Source organism: Lithobates pipiens, unplaced genomic scaffold (assembly GCF_037356315.1).
Source record: "Lithobates pipiens isolate NorthernLeopardFrog02 unplaced genomic scaffold, aLitPip1_a1.2 Scaffold_3, whole genome shotgun sequence".
NCBI classification, from domain to species: Eukaryota; Metazoa; Chordata; class Amphibia; order Anura; family Ranidae; genus Lithobates; species Lithobates pipiens.
Window position 1 is genome coordinate 192,532,504 of NW_027507790.1, and position 26,256 is coordinate 192,558,759.

General features: G+C 41.3%; 1 protein-coding gene and 1 non-coding gene across 7 annotated transcripts in view; both read left to right on the forward strand.

Annotated features, from left to right (window-relative positions):
- The window catches only part of MAST4 (microtubule associated serine/threonine kinase family member 4), an 831,319-nt gene that overhangs the window by 591,575 nt on the left and 213,488 nt on the right, over positions 1–26,256 (forward strand). The window contains exon 1 of one of the 6 annotated variants that reach the window (XM_077462657.1): positions 15,868–16,288. The exons of 4 other annotated variants lie outside the window; for them this stretch is intronic. In XM_077462657.1, the coding sequence (XP_077318783.1) occupies positions 16,203–16,288 (86 nt within the window). In that variant the 5' untranslated portion in view covers positions 15,868–16,202. Of the gene's footprint in view, positions 1–15,867; positions 16,289–26,256 lie in introns of those variants that run through there. One more of the 6 variants, XM_077462659.1, reaches the window with a different exon arrangement.
- LOC143941732 (U1 spliceosomal RNA) lies at positions 11,235–11,393 on the forward strand. Its single transcript, XR_013264410.1, has one exon. It is a non-coding gene; the product is annotated as a U1 spliceosomal RNA (small nuclear RNA).

Sequence of the window (26,256 nt, forward strand, 5' to 3'; positions counted from 1 at the left end):
AAACCCACCAGGGTTTACTTCCTCTTTAAAAGTCAGCAGCTACAGTTTTTTTTTTTTTTAATAAACACACTCACCTGTCCCAGGATCCCTCTATGTGCTCACCCAAACCATTCTCTCCATTGGTGTTCTTTCCCAAACGCTGGCATCTAAATTGTGGGCACTCGGATGTGACAGTTTGCGGCTTTTCAGGCAGTGCCCACTGAGCATGCGTGAGCAATGCTCATGCTTACAAATGGTCCCACAGTGTTCTGGGACCTGTGGCGCATCCCAGAAGACTGCAGAGAAAATGTTCTCTCTCTTGGGTTGCCTAGGCGATCCAAGCTGAAGTGGGAGTGGGTACCTGTCCAAAGCCAAGTATCTGTTCCCCCTCCCCCCAAAAAAGTTCAATTTTGTAAACAGGAGGGGGGAGGAGGTCTTAAGGCTTAACTTCCCTTTTGGGTGAAGCTCCGCCTTTAAAGTAGAACTAAAGACAAAATCATTTCAAATATAGTAATCTCTGTTTTGTTTTTTTGCCCTCTGTGTCCCATTGGGAGGATTTCCTTTCTGTCCCAAAGTCCAAACAAGAAGTGGGAGTAAATCCTTCCAAAGTCAGGGAATCCCTGGTTGTAACCAGAACTAGTGTCCCCATTGAAAGATTTGCCCTCTATTACTGTAATGGGAATAACCCAAGATTTTGGATTTTCTTTCTCTTTAACCACTTCCCACCCGGCCAATGTATATATACGGCCGGGTGGGAGCCGCCTGCTCCTGATAGGACATTCAGGAACGTCCTTCAGGAGTAGCGGGATCGCGCGCGCGCGCCCGCGCAGCGGCGCGATCCCGATGTGCTCGTGTCACCCGGACACAGCACATCTCAGATCGGCAGGAGGGCTCTGTGATTGGCCCTCCTGATCACATGACGGCCGTGTCCAATCACGGCCGTCATGTGATGTAAACAAACAGCCGGTTGCTAGGCAATCGGCTCTCCTCTCCTCACACGGAAGTCATCGCAGAGGAGAGGAGAGCGGATCGCTGCAGCCGGCTGATGATCAGTGAGTATGGGCTGCTTTTCACAGCTTTTTACTCACTGATCATCAGTGTAGTGTCAACACACAACACACCACACAGTACAAACACAGTCCCCACATATGTCCCCAAAACACACATGTCCCAAAACATACATGTCCCCAAATAATAAAAACACATGTCCCTAATAATAAAAACATGTCCCCCACATATGTCCCACTAAAATCACATGTCCCAATGATTATCTGCACACATATGTACGTGATCACCTGCACACATATGTACATGATCATTTGCGTACATATGTCCGTGATCACACAAACCAATTATTATACACTTAACGGAATTTTTTTTACCAAAAACATGTAGCAGAATACATTTTGGCTTAAATTTATGACAAAATTTGATTTTATTGGATTTCTTTTCAAATAGAAAAAAGAAAATATTGTTTTTTTCCCAAATTTCCGCTTTTTTTGCGCTTATATCGCAACAAAAAAAAAACGGAGTCGTGAATAAATACCACCAAAATAAAGCTCTATTTGTGCGAACAAAATGATAACAATTTCATTTGGGTACAGTGTAGCATGACCGCGCAATTGTCACTGAAAGCGCTAGAGCGCTGAAAGCTGAAAATTGGGCTGGGAAGGAAGGGGGTGAAAGTGCCCTGTATTGAAGTGGTTAAGTGAAAATGGTAAACAGGACAAATGGAGAGGGTGAATCTCCTCAACAGGGAAACAGAGAGCAATAAAAAAAAATCAGGCAGGGGTTTAACTCCCTCTCCACTCTATAACTAAAATAAGTTTTACCTTTAGTCATGCTTTAACTATACCGATGCTTGGGAGAAGGAACTGCTTGCTACAATTGGCACTGAGGAATGGAGAAAACCTTTATATTTTCCCATAGGCTAATTATAGCCAGAAAGGCCTAAGAACGTCAAAATCCTCACTCGATGGCATTCATTGCCAGCTGTTCCCCAATTTTTTTTATCAGTCTTTGTCAAATATTTGATGATGTCATAGCGTTAATTTTATAACTTGTATGTGCAGGAATGCCCCTCATACTTGGTTGGGATATAGGGCATCTACTGTATATATTTCAGAGTGATCTGGACAACCGTTCCAAAAATAAAATCAACTTATTCTGATACCAGATTCCAATAAATATACCAAAAGAGACATTCTAGGACATTTTCAAACAACCGCCAGAGCAGCAGTTCTTCGAAATCCATGCTACTTCCAGATGTAACGCACTGGTGGAATGGGTGTTAGACTCTGTCATGACCTTAGAATGCCTTCTAGCAGCAGGATGACCGAATGGAGCAATTTTTTGTTTAACTTGTTAGGAGGAGCCATTAACGCCTCCTATTCTCAGGAGTTGAGATCTGGTAATCCTGTAGCAGAATTTCTTCCTTTTCTGGGGATGTTGTGGAATTATATCCCCCTCTCCCCACTACCCCTTGGTAACTTGATGGCGATGATTTTCTTTTGTGCCTTATTCTTTTACTTTACTTCTTAATTCTCTTTAGTTCCCTCTCAAATTAGTTTTTTTGGATAACACAGGCTTTCATCTGGAGGGGGCCAGTTGACATCCCACACTTAACCATTACAGGAATTGAGGGCCCTATTGTGGTGTACCTGTTGTAAGGTTGTTGGGTAGGCTTGATATGGCTCAGCCTGCTCTTTCACGATCTGTTTGAATAACACTCTACCTCTGCATTCATTCATTACTTGTCTCACCGTGTAAGCCAGTATATATTAAGTTTCACGGTAATTTTTGTCTGTATTGTTTCTTACTTCTTAAAACTAATAAAATAAGATTGACCAAAAATGTAATACGGCGAGTGGAACGTCTCATAAAAGCTATAGAAGATAGGCAGACCCAAGAACTCGAGTACATCTCGACAATAGTGTTCCCAATGTACTGTACATAAAATATAAAACATTTTAAAGTGAGGAACCTCCAACATCTACTAAAAACTGAAATAACAGCTTTAGTTATACTCTCTTTTTAAGATAGGCCTGTAAGCACACAAACATGTTTTTGTCTGCAAGTACTGGTACATTTTGTTTTTTATTTTTATTACAGGCAGCAATGGTATTTTATCACAGTTGTCTTGAAAGTTAGTTATCTATTCTTCTGCCTAATATTTTGTATTCAAAAATACAGAAAGATTACTGGCTGGGCTCAGATTGAGTGAGCTATCAGTATTCCAAGTATATATGGTTATACGTTGCTACATTTCTCAGGGACCGGTAGAGGTTGTTTAGTCTTCAATTGCTAAAGGCGGTTTCTTGGCTATCCCTGTTTGACTTCAGAGACTTTAATAATCTGGTCTAATGTCATTACTTATTAGCATACTAATCAACACAACTGCACCCAAACAAGAAAATCTTTAATGACGACATAAATGGCAGATCCAGTTGTAGAAAAATATCAGGCAATAAAGAGGCAGAGATAAATCAGTGACACGAAATCACGGGAGGCACGGGAGTCGTCCATGGGCTTTGACAGCAATTAGTTTTACCAAAGCAAGCATTAATTTCAAACAATCTCCAGAAGACATTTCTGACACCATGGTGTAAAAACACTAAAGCAACGGCTTGTGCAAAACAGGGAACTTTTTTTTTTATTTGACATTTAGTGTCTTGTAGCCAAAAAAAAATCCTTGAATTATAACGACAAGCTATTTGTGTCTAAGGATTGTTTAGACAAGAGGCAGTTACTGTATACTCCTTACAGACTGCTTGTCTATAGTCAGCGATACCTCAAATTTCCTTTTATCATTGTTACAAAACTGAGGCAGTCTCCGTAGGCTCCAAATCCACAAAGCCCTGTTATAGACTCCTTCCTGCTGCTGCTTTCCTCTGATTCATTCCGAAGTTTGCGGACTGATATTGTACACTCTCTGGCACCTAAATAAAGGATAGAAACATGATTCTTTTAGTGACATTAGAGGTTGACAAAGTACAGTGTCACACTGGTGTGTCCCTAATTTATGCAATGCACAGGGGGGAGCGGGCCCATTTTGGAATCATGGCTTACATTGGGGATTTCATTCTTCTGGATGCAGAGGATCACCCTCCCCTTTCATGGATGGCTGCATCTCAAAGGAGTTCCATGTATGCTAGCAATGCATCCACCCTCTACTTTCTGGATGGGTACAAAAATATGAATAGCAGTTGGCTGGGGAGGCACGGATCACATGTACCTATCGAAATGAAGGGTTACACCTGATTAGCGCCTGTGGTCATACCCTGGATGCAAATACTTTAGAGTCCAGGGCAACAGAATCCAGGTGCATACACACTGGACAATAAGGATCCAATATGTGTGATAGCCCAGAGTTGTGACCCATCCAGATCCGTGAGAAGTATAGATCTGGATGCAGCACCACAATGGCCAATGTGAAAGAAGCTTCAGATTTTCTTTTCGATATCATGAAATTTCTCATTTAAAATGGAACTGGACTCTCTCAAACAACATTGACTATTTTTAATCCTTATGCTACCAGCATTAGTAAAGAGATATCATATTTACTTGTTTTAAACTTTTTTTGTTGTTTCTACATTTCTTCATTTAATTCTTGGTTTCCAGGCCTAGGCAAATTGATGTCATATATCCCAGGAGTCTTCAGGAGGGGAGAAGGGGTTTTCTCAGCTAATCACATCCTACTGCATGCCTATAACATTAATCATCTGCCCTTACTCAAGATGGCCATGGCCAGGATGCTAGACTGTTGTTTTTTTTTTTTTAAACTGATTTGTCTGCAAGTTTAAACATGGAGACATGGATGGATGGGGGCATTTGCTTTGAATATCAAAAATGAATTGAATAGGGTTTTTGGTGTGTGTTGCTCAGATGTAGTATACATCATATGAAGGATTTAATATATTGATGTTGTCACCACAGGGTGGCACTGTGGACAGCACAACCAATGATACACTATGCCACATCCTAAATTGTCATATAGATACAAGGGTTGGAAAGAATGGACATTTGAGGCATGTTAGACTTTCTTTTTTTTTTTTATTCTTGTTTTTTTAAATATCAATATTTGTTTTTAAACCACTGACAAAAAAAAAGACTAGGACCAAGATAAAATAACATTTACATAAGTGACTGTGATTTAAGATATGTCTCAGTGACCAGCCATACGGTCCAGGGTTCGATTTGAACCTCAATGGACTGGGTTAGTAGGGTACAAAAAATTCCTCTGGCTTTCCAATAACCCAAATTGTTAGTACATACAGTATCTCACAAAAGTGAGTACACCCCTCCCATTTTTGTAAATATTTCATTATATCTTTTCATGTTGAAACACTGAAGAAATTACACTTTGCTACAATGTAAAGTAGTGAGTGTACAGCTTGTATAACAGTGTAATTTTGCTGTCCCCTTAAAATAACTCAACACGCAGCCATTAATGTATAAACCACTGGCAACAAAAGTGAGTACACCCCTAAGTGAAAATGTCCAAATTGGGTCCAATTAGCCATTTTCACACCCCAGTGTCATGTGACTCATTAGTGTTACATGGTCTCAGGTGTGAATGGGGAGCAGGTGTGTTAAATTTGGTGTTATCGCTCTCACTCTCTCATACTAGTCATTGGAAGTTCAACATGGCACCTCATGGCAAAGAACTCTCTGAGGATCTGAAAAAAAAGAATTGTTGCTCTACATAAAGATGGCCTAGGCTATAAGAAGATTGCCAAGATCCTGAAACTGAGTTGAGCATGGTGGCCAAGACCATACAGCAGTTTAACAGGACAGGTTCCAATCGGAACAGGCCTCACCATGGTCGACTAAAGAAGTTGAGTGCATGTGCACAGCATCATATCTAAAGGTTGTCTTTGGGAAATGGACGTATGAGTGTTGCCAGCATTGCTGTGGTGGTTGAAGGGGTGGGGGGTCAGCCTGTCAGTGCTCAGACCATATGCCGCACACTGCATCAAATTGGTCTGCATGGCTGTCGTCCCAGAAAGAAGCCTCTTCTAAAGATGATGCACAAGAAAGCCCACAAACAGTTTTCTGAAGACAAACAGACTAAGGATATGGACTACCTTTCACTGCAATTAGAGCTGCAAGTCTTTTTGGGGATGTCTCTACCAGCTTTGCACACCTTTAGAGTGGCATTTCTGCCCATTCTTCTTAGCAAAATAGCTTGAGTTCTGTCAGATTGCATGGAGAGAGTGTCTACAACAATTTAAGTCTTGCCACAGATTCTCAATTGGATTTAGGTCTGGACTTTGACTGGGCCATTCTAACACAAGAATATGCTTTGATCTAAACCATTCCAGGGTAGCTCCACCTGTATGTTTAGGGTTTTTATCCTGCTGGAAGGTGAACCTCTGCCCCAGTCTCAAGACTTTTGCAGACTCTAACAGGTTTTCTTGTAAGCTAGCCCTGTATTTGTTTCCATCCTTCTTCCCATTAACTCTGACCAGCTTTCCTGTCCCTGCTGAAGAAAGTTTTTAGGGTGATGTACAGTGTTAGTTTTCTGCCACACATAGCATTTGCTTTTAGGCGAAGTAGTTCAATTTTGGTCTCTTCTAACCAAAGCACCTTCTTCCACATATTTGCTGTGTCCACCACATGGCTTCTTGAAAACTGCAAATGGGACTTATGGCTTTCTTTCAACAATGGCTTTCATCCTGCCACTCTTCCATAAGGCTAGGTTCGCACTATCTTTGCATGCGGCTCACAGCAGGGGTCCGGTGCTTCCCCGTACACCATTTAAGGTCCGATTTCAGCCCAAATTTTGGGCTGAATTCAGACCTGAAATGGACCAAAAGACGCACAGGGCTCCTGTGCAAATTCACATCGGAGCCGTAGTGAAGATATGTGAACTGGCTCCATAGAGAGCCAGGTAAAATCTCTTGCTATTGTGAATTGGATGCTAGGAACCCGCATCCAATTCACAATAATGTGAATCCTAAAGGCCAGATTTGTTGAGTGCATGACTAATAGTTGTCCTTTGCACCTATTCTCTCACCTGAGCTGTGGATCTCTGCAGGTTACCATGGGCCTCTTGGCTGCTTCTCTGATTAATGGTCTCCTTGCCTGACCTGTCAGTTTAGGTGGACGGCCATGTCTTGGTAGGTTTGCAGTTGTGCCATACTCTTTCCATTTTTGGATGATGGATTAAACAGTGCTCCATGGTATGTTTAAAGCTTGGGGTATTTTTTATAACCTAACCCTGCTTTAAACTTGTCCCCAACTTTTATCCCTGGCCTGTCTGGTGTGTTCCTTGGCCTTTATGATGCTGTTTGTTCACTAAAGTTCTCTGAGAAACCTCTGTGGGCTTCACAGAACAGCTGTATTTATACTGAAATTAAATTACACACAGATGGACACTATTTACTAATAAGGTGCCTTCTGAAGGCTATTGATTCCCCTAGATTTTAGTTAGGGGTATCAGAGTAAAAGGGGCTAAATACAAATGCACACCAAACTTTTCAGATATTTATTTGTAAAAAATGTGGAAAACAATTTAGCATTTACTTCCACTTAACAATTATGTGCCACTTTGTGTTGGTCTATCACATAAAATCCCAATAAAATACATTTACGTTTTAGATTGTAACATGACAAAATGTGGAAAATTTCAAGGGGTTTGAATACTTTCAAGGCACTGTATATGGTTGATCAAAATATGTAATATTTTTACATTTACAAGGCTTTCAGGAAGTGTGTTGTGAACCTTCAGAGGTACACTGCATTGCTATAGGGGGTGATATTGTGTGTGGTGACGGGGACAAATTTTATGAATGCTTAAAATTTACTGTAGATGATGAGTCTAGCGAGGGCCATTCTTTTTTAACAGCCATGTTATTCCCAACTCTTGTAAGAGATAAAACTGACAAAAGTTGTTTGAAGGGTGGACTGTTCTGTCTGCATACATCGGGGTCAATCTACCAAAAGCAGCTGCCATAGACACCAGTCTTGAAAAGGTGATCCCTAACTGTTGTGGCCAGTTTTTAAGCAATGAAAACGCTTTTTTTGCATGGTGCTGGAGATTGAATTGGATGCCTTCTATCTGCATTGATGTGTGTAATGGACAATGTGTAGGCACGGGCATTTTCCTTGAAGACCTACTTGCTACTGACGAGCAGGAATAGCAGGTCACTGAGGTTATTGAGGTTTTAAAGCAGAGCTACAATGTATTTCTGGCTATTGAATTTAAGCTGGCTTTATACTGCTCATGAACAACTTGACGTTTTATTGATTCCTGCTGAATCATTTAAAATTGGAGTTGAGGGGTGGCCTTGTCTGCACCACTCAGCTCAAAAATACTCAACTGAAGAATCGGGGGAATCGGCTTTGATTAGTCTGGTGAGGGATTAGATCACTTGTCAGGTTTTATTGCTGTCTGTGCCCCCGTTAAGGAGATTCAACCTCTCTATTTGTGCTGTTTACCGTTATCATTGAAATTTAAGTAAATGAAAATCCCAATTTTTGGGTTGTCCCCAGAAAAGGGGAAATCTTCCAATGGGGACACTACTTCTGGTGACCTGGACGTTCCCAAGGAATTCCCTTAATTTGCAGGAATTTCCTCTCACTTCCTGTTTGGCTATGTGATAGAAAGTGAAGGAAAATCTCTTCAAATGAGACACAGATGACAAAAAATTATAATCTGACGGGTTATAACCTTCTCTTGGTCTATCCAAAATGAAAAAAAAAGTTTTGCCTATAGTCCTACAGTTGTGGGTGTTGGCTGTCTGAATACAATGGTCTTAACTAACATGGATGGTGAACTGATTTTGGTCTGTATGGCTAGCTTTACACAGGTAGCTGTAAACAGTCTCATAAAAGGTAATCTGTCATGAGAGAAGCAATGTTTATCTCCTTCGAAAATAAAATGCTATCTTTTTGCCTCGTATGACGACTCAGTTACTACAGTATTTTGAGCCACTGACTTAGAAGAAATTTGTAGATAAGAACTTCTGAATATCCCCTGGCTTTCCTGCTATGAATAGTTGTTTCTGATTAGTGACTTTGAAAGTATCAAAGCCTGGCGGAGGTGGACGCACTTCTTCTCTTTTTTTTTTTTTTTTTTTTTTTTTTTTTATTATACATTTATTTACAACCCTTTCCCCAACAATTTTGTTAATTATTGGCAGCGGTCTCTAGCAGTCTTTCATGATAATTTTTTTGTGTTATTGTATTATCAGCATGTTGGACAATTTTTACTGCTTACATATTTTCAGAACTTATATTCTACTTTGTTATCCCAGGAGAGCTGATATCTGATAAACTGCTTGCAGAAATTGGCTATTTGACCATATAGTTGAAGTAGATTAACATATATGGGGACTCTGGGAATTTAGCTCTCAACATGGTTGTTGTGCAAGCAGAGTTAAAGGCCAACACCATCACAGACTGATTCAATTTTGCATGGTTTCTGCCTAGATAAATCAAAAACTGCCGCCTTTTCTCTATGGGCGCTCTTACCATCAGAACACCCATTTCACTAGCATGACCATCAAATCATGGTGTCCTGCCTTCCTGAAGAATTTTTCATAATGTAGAGTACACTGCTAATGGTGGACACCATTGACACTTACATAAAACTGAAAAATGATTTAATGGGTGGAGTTGGCTTTAAATAAAATATATACACACATATATACACACATATATACACACACACACACACACACACACACACACACACACACGATAAAAAAAGTATGTCCCTTTTTAGAGTTTCAGAATGCTGGAGGATTGTTGCTCCATAAACTATACTTGCGTATATTTCTAGCTATGGTCAAATAAGTTGTACTATTAGAACCTAATGGCATCTCTGCATTTATTATTTACTACAGGTAAATTGCAGTGAATTTTAGATTTTTCTTGATATTTAACATCGATCCCTATGGAAGAAGGTGCTTAAAGGGTGTGACAGTTACCTGAAAACGAAGCCTTCCAGCGATGCGCTATCACCGCTGGAGGCCACGTCCATCTTCACCCTTCTTCCTTCCGGGTCTGTGGATTCTGGCTTTGTCACTGGCTGGAGCCGCAATGATGTCACTCCCGCAGCTGCATAGGGTAGATGGACGTTCCTTCAGAGCGCATGCACCGATGACATCAACTGCGTATGCAGTAAAGATCTCCTAAACGGTGCAATTTAGAAGATATTTACAGTACCTATAGGTAATATTATACACTGAAACCTTGGATTGCAAGTAACGTGGTAGACGAGCGTTTTCGCAATACGAGCTATTTTTATTTATTTTTGAATCCTGACTCTGCAAGCGTTGTCTTGTAAGATGAGCAGCATTCAAGCCGCTGGGATGTGTAGTACTGCATTTGGCCAGAGGTGTGGGGGCACCGGAGACGCTCGGAAACGCTCCATTCCTGAGTGTCTCAGAGCGCCCCACACCTCTGGCCAAATGTGGTACTGCATACACCAGCACTGACTGTGGAACCAATTATCTGAGTTTCCATGGATTCCCATGGGGAAACTCACTTGGATATAAATGCTTTGGATTACAAGCATGCTTCTGGAACAGATTATGCTCGTAATCCAAGGTTCTACTGTACCTTATTATAGGCTTACCTATAGGATAAAAGTCAGAGATGGGAGATTACTCTCATTTTATTAGATAAGGCACTAAGCATAGAGCCAGCAGGAGAGTAGAGAGGGATTAAAACACCTGTCAGTTTTTATTGCTATCTGTGTCCCTGTTAGATAAATTCACCCTTTCTATTTGTACTGTTTACCCCTATCATTGGAAGTTACAGTAAAGATAAAAAAATCTCATTGTAGATTGTCCCCAGAAAAGTAATAGAGGGGAAATCTTCCAATGGTGACACTTTCTGGTGCCCCCAGGAGATTCTCCGAATTTTCAGGGATTTCCTGTTTTGGCTATGGGACAGGAGTGAAGGTAAATCTTCACAATTGGTCATAGATGGTCAAAATACACATTGAAAGGGGTTATAACCCTCCCTGTCTCTATACAAAATGGAAAAGCTTTGTCTTCAGTTCTACTTTAAATGCGCTGCACTAATCCACAAAAGTGTAAATGACCATTTCCTAAGTCAGGTAATGTATGGCTTGTCAAAAGCTGCCACTGACCAGCTGTACTGCATAAAACTCAACTGTCCATAATTTGTAGGCACAGCCCTTCTTTTGGGCCAAATCCCTGTATCCCTTTTTTTTTTTTCTATCATTGTCCCCCTTTTTGGCAGAATGTATACTCCTTTATTAAAAAAAAAAAAAAAAAAAGATGCATACCTAATGGGGAGACACCTATTTTCATGAAGGTGGTTCTTCAAGAGTGAGACCATTGCAATTTGGCAGTGTTGATCCCTGTGATTTTCCCAAATGCAGGAAACTTTATTGTATAAGTTGTGGTAGTTGGGGAGTACATTTGTGCATTCCCTGAAAAAAAAAAAAAAAAAGTCTAAAGTGTTACACTGCACTAAGCATTTCCTCCAGGCTCTAAATTCCAAATTATTGCATTATTTGTTCTAAAATATTTGTATAAGGGCTCATGCACGTGGACATTTTTGGGAATATACTACTGCCACATACAGCCAATTATAATGAGTTTCTGCATGCAGCTGGATCTAGGTTTACACCTACATAAACCCATGCATGTGTACAGGCATACAGCCCATAATGCAGATAGTCTGTGCTTTATATGTACACAGGTTATGGCAACTACCTGTGGAAACCCGCTGTACAGGATGCCATGGATGGTTCCTGGATGGCAGGTATGTTTTCCCATTATCTGGGTTGTGTTCTCTTTAAGGGGACGATTTGAGTACAGTTTGAAGTACTTGAAGATTTTCACCCATGTAGGGTGTGGGATTCCGGTCAGAAAGGGAAAACTGATCTTCAGTTGTCCAAAATTAAGTCCTTGGGGGCCGGAATTCAGAAGCTTGGAGAAAGAGTTGGAAAGTGCCTCCAACCCTAATTATCAGAACTTTGGTGCTGAAGGTTTTACCTGGCTGCAGGAGAGGCCAGTAAAATAACAGGAAATGGTCAGGGGGTGTTTCTGTGGGGGAGTATGAAGCAGGGCACACTTAAGCCTGCCATACATAGAAATCTGGCTGGTTCAGCAGGGACCAGCCAAGCTTTGATCCATGCATGGACAGGCTCATTGTAACCAAGCCGATCCATCCATTGACCTTGGTACAACCAGCCTGTCGGATATTTTACATTTGAAAAACTGTCAGTGGCTATAGCTTCTAAGCAGTAATCCTTGTGTTTTGCTGGCCAGAAAGGCTCCACGTGCTCACTTACCCTTCTTGCTGGCAGAGCGCAACAGAGCTGTGGGTGGCATTCCCCCATCGACACTGTGTTGATGAGGGAATCTTGCAATTTTCTTTCCTTCCACTCATGGTGGATGGAAACAAAATCGAGTCATCTATGGCAGGGGTCGAGTCCTGGGAAAAAAAGTGTGGGAACTCCCACCCAAGATCCACTCCCGCACCAAAACAAAAAAAAAATGATACTCTCATATGCACGAACACTTCAAAAGTGGTATTTTTCATCCAATGTTCGTATTGTGTGTATGAAGCTTAACTGTTAGTACATTAAAAAAAATCCTCAATAAACATAAATACAGTAATTCTCTGAATAATCAGCATTCATTCAATTGTGCTTCCATGCAAATGTGAACATCGTGTTCTGATCTTTATTGGGGAATGTTATTTTGTATATAGAGTGTTTATGTGGTGAGTTTACACTTTTCATTGAACAGAGTTTGGATAACACAGGGTTAAACAGGTCATAAATGAACTGCACATTATCTGGACAGAATGCTTAGGGAGATAGTGATGTGCTCCTGCTTAGGAGATGTATGTTAGCTTGGGCGGCTGCAAACTCTGCAGGGCTCCAACACACACTCGCTGCTATTGCAACCCTTCACATATTTCCACATAAACTTCCCTCCTGGCATTAAACTTTGCCAGGTATTGTGCTCAGCTTACCACCCCAAACTGATGTTCCTCCCTCAGCTCACCTCTCTCCCTGCATGTCCTGTAAGCAGAATAGCTGTGCTCCTCCTCTGGGTTCTCTCATCATATGGCACTGAAGATAGAGGAGGGGGGATTCAGCAGTACACACAGAGCAAGTATTCAGGAGACTGGGGGGGGGGTGGGGGAGGGAGATGAGGAGACAGAAAATCAGGAGGGGCCGGCGGGAAGGAGCGCATCATGAGAGGTCTGACTAAATACAATCTCTTAGCAGGAGGGACCTGATCTACCCATCAGCTAGCTGTGTTTGACAGGTAGATCGAAGAGGAAGCTGTCATGGGGCCCCCTACTGGCAATGCCTGAATGGTCAGTCCACCCCTGGTGTGCGGCACTTACTATTGCGAGCTGTGTCGGTGGCAGCTGGTGTAGCACCTGCCACACAGCTCGCATACTTCAAAGTCTTGCAGGACGTGGCTGCTAATAGGAACCGAGTTCCTGTTGTGGAAAAAGTACAGGAACTGCGTTCCTATGCATCCCTGCAGGACTTGAGCCCTGATCTATGGGCTGCTTTAGGAGACAAAGTTGTGGACTACTTGTGATTGAGACACTGCTAAGCGGCTGGTGACCTTTCCTTTGAACCCCTGAGGGTGGCGGGGATATAACTCTGTTAAGGGACATGTTTTGCAGGCGGGGAGGCAAAAGTTAAATTTGGCGTGTGGACTGTTTTGTGCTACTAACAAGCTGCTTTGTTTTCATTTTGAGTAATGAGACTGCTTTGCTTTTACCAACGTTCCTGGCTGATGATCCCTGGCACCCCAATATTACACTGCAAAGCGCCATATACAGCCATTTATTTCCACGGTCTGTGTGACAGCTGTGTATCCTGGATGTGCAGATATGCCTGCAATTTGCCAAAAAGCAAGTCCTAAAGGAAGGTAGTGGTGAAAAAACGAATTCTATGAGTTTAACCAGTCCTTGTATCTACTTGGTTCATGCAACTGGAGCCATGGCATGGAGCTTGTCCTTTTCCAAAGATTTGTCCTCCTTTTCCTAATCAGAGAGTCTGGTGGTAGATCACATGTACCATGAAATGTTTTACATGATATATGCGCAGTTAAAGGAACATTCCTTTTTCTTCAGGGTATAAAACTCTGCGTCAGCGTCTTGTGAGAGTCTTGAATAGTAAATAGTCTCCATTATGTTATCTTGTGTACTTTATTTACATTTGATTACTCCCGGCGTCTATCTCTACTAAACGTATATGTTCGCAGTTTAAGGTGCGTTCCTTTTTTCTGCAGCGTATAAAACTCAGCGTCTTGTGAGTGTTGAATAGTAAATGGATGCCATTAGGGCATATATTGTGTACTTTACTTACATTTGATTACTGCCAGCGGCTATCGCTGCTAAGCACATGTTCGCAGTTAAAGGGATATGCCTTTTTCTGCAGGGTATAAAACTGAGTCAATGTCTTGTGACGTTCTAAGCAAATGTGCGCAGTTAAAGGGACATTCCTTTTTCAGTAGAATATAAAACTGCGTCAACGTCTGGTGACGTGCTAGGCATATTTGCGCAGTTAAAGGGACATTCCTTTTTCTGTAGAGTGTAAAACTGCGTCAACGTCTAGTGATGCGATAAGCAAATGTGCGCAGTTAAAGGGACATTTTTTTTCTGTAGCGTATAAAACTCAGCGTCTTGTGCGTGTTGAATAGTAGATGGTTGCCATTAGGGCATATTGTGTACTTTACTTACATTTGATTACTGCCAGCGGCTATCGCTGCTAAGCACATGTTCGCAGTTAAAGGGATATGCCTTTTTCTGCAGGGTATAAAACGCAGTCAACGTCTTGTGACGTTCTAAGCAAATGTGCGCAGTTAAAGGGACATTCCTTTTTCTGTAGAATATAAAACTCTGCTTCAACGTCTCGTGACGTGCTAGGCATATTTGCGCAGTTAAAGGGACATTCCTTTTTCTGCAGAGTGTTAAACTGCGTCAATGTCTTATGATGTGCTAAGCAAATGTGTGCAGTTAAAGGGACATTCCTTTTTCAGTAGAATATAAAACTGCGTCAATGTCTGGTGACATGCTAGGCATATTTGCGCAGTTAAAGGGACATTCCTTTTTCTGTAAAGTGTAAAACTGCGTCAACGTCTCGTGATGCACTAAGCAAATGTGCGCAGTTAAAGGGACATTCCTTTTTCTACAGAGTATAAAACTGTGCCAACGTCTTGTGAGAGTTTTGTATAGTAAATGGTTGCCATTAGGGGATATTGTGTACGTTTATTTACCAGCCTTTTAAATTCAAACAACTCATCAGGGTAAGAAGGAAGCTGCGATGAACTGTGCAATCTAGAGGTCTTTTTGTTTTCTCCTGGAGGAGTCACTGGGGTTTACAATTATTTGTTTATGTAATTTACTAAACAGTTGCTGAAAGCACACATGAATGCAAACAATGGAATCAAACTGAGTTGTGTTTACAGGTTGGTATCTGTAACAAGCTAGCCGGCTGTGCCAGATTTCCCACAAGGCTGTTCTATTTAAACATTTGTTTTATTTCTATTCAGGATCCTTGACTACAAATGCTTGCTTGGCAGCATGCATGAAATGGGTTTTTAATACTCATTTCCATTTTTTTTCCCCCTCTCCTCCTGCTTCATCTGACTTCTTAATTTTCCTTCTAACAGATAGAGAAGATCAAAGGTGACAGGTTTAAGTCTTGTGAAAGTCTCGCGGAGCAGCTGACTGCCCGTTGCAGGGGGAGCGTTCGGTGTTTTCATATTTAGATGCGTTAAATGATTAGTGCTGTCGTTCTGCCCTCGCTCTTCTGCGGGAGGATTATTTTTCACTGGAGAAATTGAATGTGAAAATCAGGTCAGAGCTGTGCTGAAAGTGATCTCTTCCTGCGTGGATGGATTACAGGAACATGCATCTCCCCCCGTGGGAGTGTGTGAATGGTATGTGCCAAAACATATGACAAGGTACCTTAGGCTGAGTCGCATACAGAGAGAGCTGGCTTTCAGCTGAGCTCCAAGTCTCGTTCCTCTAATTGTTTGGAGTCTGGATACGCCTTCTAACAAAAGGTCATAGTGGAATTATGAGTGTGAGTATTGGGCTGTGCGGAGAGCTGTGCGCTGCTCCCGACCTGGTGAGGACTTCTCTTCAGCCTGCCTTCCCAGCTCTTTAATATCTTCTGGCTTGCCCGAGTATCCTCGTTCTCCTGGATTATGGAGCGGAGTATTGCCTGAACTCACATCGACTCCCTGTCACTTTTCAACATGTCTGATTCCAATTTCTGGACCGTCATCTCAAATTTTACTCTGCCCCATATAAGAAACAGGAACCAGCTCCGCCGCACTCAGAGGTAAAAAGTCCTGGATTCTATTACAGTCCATTTTACATGTAGCTGCTTGTCAGAATCCAATGTCAATCCGAGCGATTGGAAAAAAAAAAAAAAAAAAAAAAAAAAAAACTGTCTTTAGAAAAGTGCCTGAGAAAAGAATGGTTTGTATATTTTGTATCTTGCGGGATTTATTATTTGCTGGACAAAAAAAAAGACACTTGTGGGAGAAAGTTTGTATGTGCTTTGGTTGCTGTTAGAAAGTCCAGAAATTTATCTTTTAGAAACTTGAGAAATAAAACAAATCTTTTGTGATAAAAGTATACCGTAATGATCGGTCCTAATATATCGTTTTCTGATTTTGTCATTTTATTTGGATTTCAATTTTCACAGGTAGTCATTTTAGCATGATGTGTTTGTCTGGGCTTGGACGTTTTATAGAGCTGTGCTGAGGTTACTCACTCACAAAACCTTATGTAAACCCAAAACCAAAATTTATTCTATTGCAGTTTACAGATGTGGTGACCACATTCATGATCTTTCTTATGTTTTTGTTTTTCCTTTTTTTTTTTTTTTTTTTTTTTTTCAACTAGACACCTGGTCAGTAACACTTCCTGTTCTAGGGTGTCTCCACTTTGGATGGAGGCGCAATGGAGACACTTTTAAAAACCAGCACTGACAATCTGAGTAACAGTAGTGTTAAGCTGGCCATACACTAATAGAGTTGCAAACAAACATTTTGTACAGAAATTTTCATTGGCGGGATGGATGTCATTCAATTAACTCCTTTGTGGGGTAAAACCAATGTTAATGCCTAAGCACAATTTTGCAACTTGGACATGTGTTCATAAAACTGTACATATCATCACAACTACTTTGTGCATCCAGGTGGATTATACCTTTGTTTTTGTTTTCAGGACAAATTGGGCTTTCATTTAGTGGTAAATGGTAATGGACTAATTTATACATCCAGGTGAAATATATATATATATATATATATATATATATATATGTGTATGTATATATATATATATATATATATATATACCACCGGGATACAATGGTAATGGACTATTTTATGCATCCAGGTGGAATAAATATATATATATTCCACTGGGATACAACAACTTTTTTTTCAGGACAAATTTGGCTTTCATTTGGTGGTAAATGGTAATATCTCCCTGTTGTTTGTTTTTTTTTTTTTTTTTTTTTTTTTTTTTTATTTAGCTGCATATTTCTTGCTGCTACCATAACCTACCACCAAAGAACAACCCAAAATAAATTCTCCTGCTCCCAAGGATCGCAGCGATACTACATGTGTATGTTATTGTTTGTACCCGTAGTACAATAGCCCAGAAACAATAGTACACATGTTTTTTTTTTTTATCCTACCTAAAACACACCAATTTAAAAAAATGCTTAAGATAAAAAAAATCCTGTCCAAAATATACTGACATTGACCTTTGACCCTTAATTGACCCTAACATTAACCCCGACACTGACCTAGATCCAACCTTGACCTAGCTATTGTTTGTTTTATTTTTTATTTTATTTTTTTATTTTATATATTTTTATTTTATTTTATATATATATATATATATATATATATATATATATATATATATATATATATATATATATTTTTTTTTTTATAGATTTTTTTTTTTTCTCCCTGCAAGGAGAGAAAGATGCAATGTATCTCTCCCATCCATTCAGAGAGAGAGAGAAAACACAGGGGTAGGCTTCACAGTGACAATAGCGGGTATCGCAGCGATCTAGTGACCAAGAAGCGGGAGTTCCGAGTCCCAGTGGTTAGTATGGGACCCGTGCTAGGATCACGCTGTGTGCGATGCAACCCAGCACAAAGACAGATTCGCATGTATGCGTCCCCACGGAATAAAGCCCAGTCCGAAGAGGCCGCATATATGTGTATTGTCGGCTGGAAGGGGTTAACATCCTATTATGAAGGGAATGGATTTTCCTGAATAACTACATTCAGTTAGGGCCGGTTCACACAGCGAGGCGATGCGAGGCGACACGGCTCGCCTCCCCTCGCTCCCGCAAGTCGCCCCCGTTCTGTACAATGGAACCGTTCTGAGAGGAGCGACTCGAGTCGCTCCTGTACTACTTCTGGGCGACTTCGGGGGCGACTTGCATTGACTTCTATACAGAAGTCCTCTGCAAGTCGCCGCTGAGGTCCCCGCAGGTCGCGGCGAGGCAAGTCGGAGACGCCTCGCCGCGCCTCGCTGTGTGAACCGGCCCTTAGAAATGTGTTTGTTCAATAAAGATTTTCAGTGCTGCCCTTTTTACATTTTCTCACCACTAATTGAAAACAAACATCAATTTGAACCCCCCAACGAGTAAAAAAGTTTCTTAAAAGGAACATTTTTAAACAAAATTCTGTACAGCCATCAATGGATGTATTAGCAGATTTTCAATGGACTTGACTAACAAATTAAAACTGAACTAGCTAATGCTGTATAATCAGTTACAGCAGTTTTTTTTTTCCTTTCGGGATAAAGGTTTTACAAAAATGAATAAGCTGATAATTCTGACCACCCCTGTCAGAGTTGAATGGTTTATCTCGACACTCTAACTGCCACTTTTCCTGGACAGCTTGATCTGTTAAAGGAAATTGAAAAAAGACTAGCAGGATCACCAGGTGAAAATAAGCCTCAAAAAGAGAAAACAAATGCAGCCACCATATCTAAGAATTGGTGTGCTGCAATGTAATACATTTTTGTTTTGGGGGTTTAGCTATGCTTAAAGAGGAGTTTTCATAAAAAAAAAAAAATTAAAAGTCAGCAGCTACAAATACTGCAGCTGCTGACTTTTAATAATTGGACACTTACCTGTCCCAAGGTCCAGCGATGCGGGGAATCGAAGCCCCGCTCGTCCCCCCCCTCCGCTCGGCGGTGCCGGGATTGCAACTGTGGGTACCCACTGCACATGCACGCGCCGTAATTGGCCGAGCAGTCATCTGGGACCTGTTGCGTGACAGGAGGGAGGGGGCAGAGCTGAGCCCTTCCTGTCCCAAGGGGAAGTGATGTCACCAGCCCAGGCACTGAAGGAGGCAGACTAGGAGGGACGACCCCGTAGCAACAGGCATTTAGAGGTGAGTTAAAAAAAAAAAATTCCGAATGTTTATTTATTTTATTTTTTTTTATTTATTTTTTTTAGGAATTTTCATGATTTTTTTTTTTATTTTTTAAAGGCTGTTTTCACAATGCTGCATTGTAAAAACTTGGTAAAAATGCATATGGATTTTTGCTGTGTTTTTGATGCATTTCCGTTGTGTTTTGCACCTGTGAAAAAAAAACACGGGACTCCAAAAACCTAACCATGGGTATGCATTGTTGCCATATTTTTGATGTGTTTTCCATTCATTTCAGGGGAGGTGTGGTTTTGGTGTGTTTTTTTTTTTTTTTTTTTTTTTTACAGCACCGAACATGCATCAAAAATGCAGCTTGCAGGACTTTTAAAACCGACCAATGTGAAGAGCTCCATAGGATTTAATGGTTATGCTTTTTTTTTTTTTTGGTGAGACAAAAGCGAAAGAAAAACTGTTCAGTGTAAAAGGAGCTTCAAGTTTTTTTCTGCTACTAATGCAGTGAACTGTTTCCGATCTGATGAAATGTGACAGTAGGGTCATGTACTGGTCAAGATATCATTGATGGTGAATGGTAACATTTTCCAGTATGCAGGAGGTGCCCTCATTTGTGGTCTATACTAAGACTCCATTCAGAAGCTTGTGGTCTGCAGTGGTTGCTGTTAGCAGACAGTCCATAAGGGGCGCAGGGGTGCTGCCCCCCCCCCCCCCCCCAATTCGCACACCACCCCTAATTTTTTTTTTTTTTTTCAAGCACATTATTAGAGCTTGAGGCTTTAATTGGCTTGAAAAGGGTGGGCACTGCGCCCTGAACCCACCTACTTGTGACGCTAGCGAATCAATATTCCAATTCCAATCAGGGCAGGAGGCGGATCTGAAGACCAGGTTAACCGCAAAGGGAAGCTGCGGCAGTGGAGGGGTGAGTGTGGACCCAGCTGCCACTTATATAGAGCCCAAGAGCCCAGAAATGCTAAAAGTTAGCCACGCACATTACACTCTGTGTGCCAATCTCCTTTAGATTTACTAACGTGCAAATGCCCACTCAATTGGCCCTAAATGGTATGGTTTGGAATTCCCTCACTTTGTATAGTTCCTAGTAAATCCAAAGGAGGTTGTACATTTACAATTAGGTTGTAATCTGTGGGCCCACCTAAACCCAACCAATTAAAGATCTGATTTTATTCCTATAAACAAAGCTGTTTAAAGATAATACTTGGCTGCTGCAGGTAAATGAGAAGGTTTTTACAAATATCGCCTTGGAGAAGAATGTGCGCTGTATTACAGGTCTTGACAGACAAGGTGCCCAGGGCTTCCAACTCTTTGTAGCTTAACTAAATTGAGGGTGGCCACAAGCAGACAGACATGTCACCGACTGGCTGTAAAGCCCCATTCACACCTGAGTGTTTTTTAGTTTGAAGCCTCAAGCTACAGAACGCTGGATGGGGAAAAAAATAAATTATTATCTATGGAAATGGTTCACATCTCCACTCCAAAATGCCTGAAGCCAGAAGCTCCAAAACGCCTGAATCTTAAACAAGTTCTGGGGAAAAAAAATGTATTCAGATTTGGGCGTTTTTCTGCTTTTTACATTTGTGACCTTTTGACCTGTACAACGTTGCGTCAAAATCGTGCGACTTTCTGCCTGAAAACGTTATGCTCAGGTGTAAATGGGGCCTAAGGACTGCACCCCGCACAAGTTTCTCCCAAACTCAGAAGACATTTGATGGTAATTATGAAATTTGCTGTTTGTTCACAGATGTTCTCTAACTAGTCAGAATTGCTAGGAAAAAATGATCAATTTGTTTCACATTCTTGTTATTGCTAAGTGGGAAGTACCAAGACTGTGAAAGTCAGAGTATCAGTGTTGATCAGTGAAGGTATCCGTGAAAGATCAGTGTAGGCGCCTCCCCCCCAATCCTCCATCCCCCCCAATCCTCCATCCCACGTGGCAATGCTCAGACCTCTGGATGGGTCACACAAGCCCCATTGCAGTGGATCAGCCATACCCCTGCTTCAGCTTTCACAAACTTGGTATATTTTACATGCATTCCAATGAAACTTCATGGGTGCTTTGGGTGCACATTTTTCTTTCACAAAAAGTGTATTGAAATTTTCATGAAAGTACAAGATAATGTGAACAAGAAGAGTAAGAAAGCAAGGTAGTGCAGATTTAATATCAAAGTGAGGCTTGCAAAAGGTAAATCCCAGTATGATAACGAAAGACTCCAACTAAATTGGGTGCATAAGTCAGTGAAGTAGCTGGTATGGAGATCATGTAAAAATCAAAGATAGTATTCTGTCCGAAAGGGAGATTGCTCTTGGCTGGTGATATGGAGTGCCTCGCTGAAAGGGAAAAGGGAAAAAAAAAGGGGGAAGGTCCACCAACTCCTGCCGGGTGCTGTGACATGAAAGGTGGATAAAGGTAAGGAAAGATATAGGTATGGCCCATCTCTGCGTCAAGGGCTATGAATAGAAAGAAACTTGCCTAGAAATAGAGGGAAGAGAAATCGGGGTACCCAAGAGGTCCAATCAGTGAGCCACAGTGTCCATAGCCAAGATATTCACAGAGATAGCAGGGTGTGATCTATCTTCACCTGGATGTTGCAATCGATCCAAGATCCCCAGACTTTAAAGTAAGGAGTGTGCGTGTCTTCCAGAATATAAGTGAGCTTCTTATGAACCATAGGGCCCTTGAGTCTGTTTTACTTCGCCAATATTAAGGAAAAGTTGTTGCCACACTCAAGTAAGGGTTTGCGGGTAGCCAGACATGGGTCCTCATTTTGAAAAGCTGGGGGTAACCACCAATATTTGTTTGTGGCTGGCTTTATCCTATAGCTTTATCTTTAGTAAATTCATGCTAGTGACAAGTTTTCTTTGAGTACCTAAGAGCATTCCTGTGTGGTCTCAAATTGCCACATGACTTGAACATACACCAGGATTTTAATTGAATGTGTTGTAAAATTGATAGATGATTTCTTAGTTCTATTGTGATTATCTAGAAATAAGCAAAGAATGTGGATATTCCATATTCCATGGATATTTTCTGCAGCAAACATTGATCAATATGTTGGGCGACAAAATATTTTTTGAGAATCATATCCTCTGTTAGCGTGAGCTGTAGTCCTGGTCTATGGACTTCTCAAGTCTCAGCAAGTTCATGGTAGCAACCTGCTGTAGACTTTTTCCTTAAAACAATGCATATATCCACTTACCATATTTTGTTCAGAGTTGGTGTTTATTTGATAGGTTAGGTTATATTTATTTTAATGATGACGCAACAGAAATTTGTAAATCTCTATTTGAGTGTCTTGTAACGAGTAAGTACAAACATGCCTTTCTTGGTAAGGAAAATCTATTGAATAGTTTGTCAATCTAAACCACTGAAACTGTTCTTTCTCTGCTCAGGAATTTACAAGTTAAATGTAGATCAGATCTGAAGTCTGTCCAGAAACCAGCAAAATGCAGAATTGTCCCATCCTAAAGGCACAGACTTGGTCAACAAATGTTCAGAAGATGATTAAAGGGAATGTTGGAGGATAAAGTATGGGGGCTACCATTTTCAAATGTTAGAAATTCTGTATGTAGCTTTACAGAACAGACCGACCGTGCACAGTTCACATGGGCTTTGCTGCTTAACTGCAGACAGGAACAGGAAACTTTTTATTATATAGAGAAAAGGCATAGAGTTTAGCATAGAGCAGCTACAAACTTCTAACCACTGCCATCTACTGGCTGATGTAGCTTTTGCACAAAATACAAATGAACGTTGTATTTCAACAGCAAACATTTTACAGCAAACTTTTAGACTTTCTCATATATCTGCCAGCGTAATTTTAAAGGCACGCATGAAAGCTACTGTGATGGCATTGGCCATCTTGTTTGCTCGGTGGGGAGGCTTGGGCTCCTATTCATGTCCTGTATCAAATGAGATTCTACTATTTTTCCATGCAATGTCCTCGCCCTGCTGGTAGCTTCTGTGCACGTATCCTAGGTTCACATCTGTGCAATTCTGCAGGCCTCCTCTGCATGGGCATTCATTTCAATGGGCTGCTGTACCTGCATTTCCCACAGAAAAAGGTGCGTTTACCTTTTTCAAAACTTGCCCCGCAGGGAAATGGCATGGTCATTTTGATCATGCCATTTCCCTATGGTTGCTACACACGCACTGCGATTTTACGTGTGTGTGAGACATTCAGAATGAATGGCAGCCTGCACGTTTTCACAGAGCAGCGCGTAATTTACTGTAGGTGGTTTCAGGCGTGCGAATCACTGTGATTCCCTCAGCCATATGCATTGGAACCAAGTATAGGAAACATGACTGAACCAAACCTTTAAAGCAATGTTGTTCGGTCAGGTTACTTTCTTGTTCCTTTAAATAAAGCATTACTTAATCGGAATCGGAAAGTTGTTATTGGCGAGTACATATAAAATATCAGCAGCAGAAAAGAGAAGCTTTAAGTAGCAGCAAAAAGAAGGTAGATTATGTATATTGATAAATGATACATAGATTACTCCATAAGATTTACAGTGTTAGATTAGAAGCACTCAATTTCCTCCTGTTTTTTATATACATATAATCTGATTACAGTTAAAAGTAGAAAAATGGGCAAAGATCTTTTGGCCCTGCTTCTTCTATAGATCACAGGAGTGGATTTAGTTCTGCACACCTATGACCCATTTTCAGCTGACACCGGGTTAAACCCACTGTCGACTGACGTCACAGAACTGGTCAAGGCTTTGCAGGGATCCTGACAATAATGTTGGGATCTGCCCAGATGCCTGACCAGCAGCTGGCTGGCTTAGCATCTCAGTGTGCCCACTGACAGCCCATTCGATCAATGCTGCATCCATATGAGTATGAATTTTTTGCTTTGTTTTTTCCCCATGCTTCTTTTTTAGATCCATGGCAAGTTTACTTTTACTGTGCAACTTGTAGAGTTGTCATCCTGATCTTGGCTTCGCTGCCTAGTGAGTCACCAACCTGGAGAGCATGTACAGAGGTGGCACTCTGTCCCATGACTTATCATTTTATGGTCTGCCTCTTGCTAGCTGTATTGGGCAAAGCACATGCCATGTGTAAACCGCTCATTTCCCTGTGTTATTTTTTATGAGAATCTATTAGTTCTTAAACCTATTAGTGTAACCAACACTATTTTATTTTAGTACTGGGTAGAGTAGGAACATTTTTTTTATTTTTTTTATATACTTCCTGTCTTGGAGAAGCAACAAGTTGTGAGACTTTTACCAAGTTTGATGAGAATTCCCATCTTAGTTGATACCAGAACATTTGTCCCCAATGAAAGTTTTCCACTCACCCCTTACTCTCAACACTAAAATGTAAAATTTCACCCGCTTACTGTTTTGCTTAAAGTTTGCTATTGCATGCACTAGACTTCAGCAGCCATGTGAGTTATTACAAATTACCATTTTAAGATCAGGTTAACTTTGTAGGTTTTGTAATATAGAAAAAGACGTTTAAGCACCAATCTGTCATAGTAATAAACAATAGTGATTGACAGTGGCGGGTGGTTGTATATTTTTTGGGGGTGGGGGCGTTGGTCGGGTCACTTGCGCCTTACGTCTCCCCCCATCCCGGTGGGTTGGCCCTGCACTTAGCCCATCTAGGTAACGGGCAGCGCTCCTCCGGGTGGCAGCATCTCCTCCTCCCCTGCATCACACCTTGCATCTCCTCCCTCCTCTCCTCTGTGCCTCTCTGTTTGGTCAATCAGGTGATGGGTCTCTGGACCTGCTTCCTGATTGACTGGGAGGTGAATAAGGAAACAATAGTGATTATTTATTTGCTATTGTCACACAACTGAGCCCCGAGCCCATGGAATCCATGCGTCCAGCACCCCGCATAATGTAGATTAAGGGCTAGGTGCATGGATGGGGGGAGGGGGCTGTGCCCATCGCCCTGCATTACGAGCCGCTGATTAGTGATTGATGGGGGATGAACCAACCAGGCTAAGTTTGGTTTGCAGGAGTTTGGCCTAGCCCCACTCATTCTCTATTGTCACACAACTGAGCTCCGAGCCCACCCTTTTTTGAAGCCTATTAGAGCCTCTGGCTTTAATCACATGCTTCAAAAAAGAAAAAAAAAACATTGGAATCCATGCGTCCAGCACCCCGCATAATGTAGATTAGGGGCTAGGTGCATGGATGGGGGGGGGGGGGGGATGAACCGACCAAGCTAAGTTTGGTTTGCAGGAGTTTGGCCTAACCCCACTGAAGTCTATGGAAGCAAACCTTTTTCAAGGCCAATTTGCAAGCTTTAGTTATCTGGGCACTGCCACATGGGACATAAACGAGTGCAAAAAATATATATGGTCAGGGAGAGACTTTTTTTTTAATGCAGCTTAAAGGCAAATGTACAAATACATAAAGAACATTCTTTTATAATGCCTTAAACCTGCACGCGATTTTGCAAAGCAGCACAATGTATGTAATTTAGCACCAGTAGCTTTACCACTAAATAACAGATCCATGCCAGCTTCTGTATGTTAACAAATGGGCCAGGGATCCTGGGTGACTTCATTGATCACATGCGCTCATTACTATTTTTGATCAATGACATCACCCGACACACAGGCCCCTTAGTTTACATACGCAAGTCGGCCAGGGATCTGTAATTTGTGAGAAGAGTAGCGATGGGTGATAATGTTGGACACAGTGGCTTGTCATGACAGCAGGCCTTCCTGATTGACAGTGATCTACATCATTGGACAATATGATTGACCTCAGAGTTACATCAGGACATGTTTTAATTTTTCCCTTATAAATGACATTTTTGATGGGGTGAGTGTTTTATTTACTACTTGCCTTTTTTGTGAATGAGTAACAAGGTTTCTATATAGCTTATACTCAATTACCGGGCGGGGGGGGG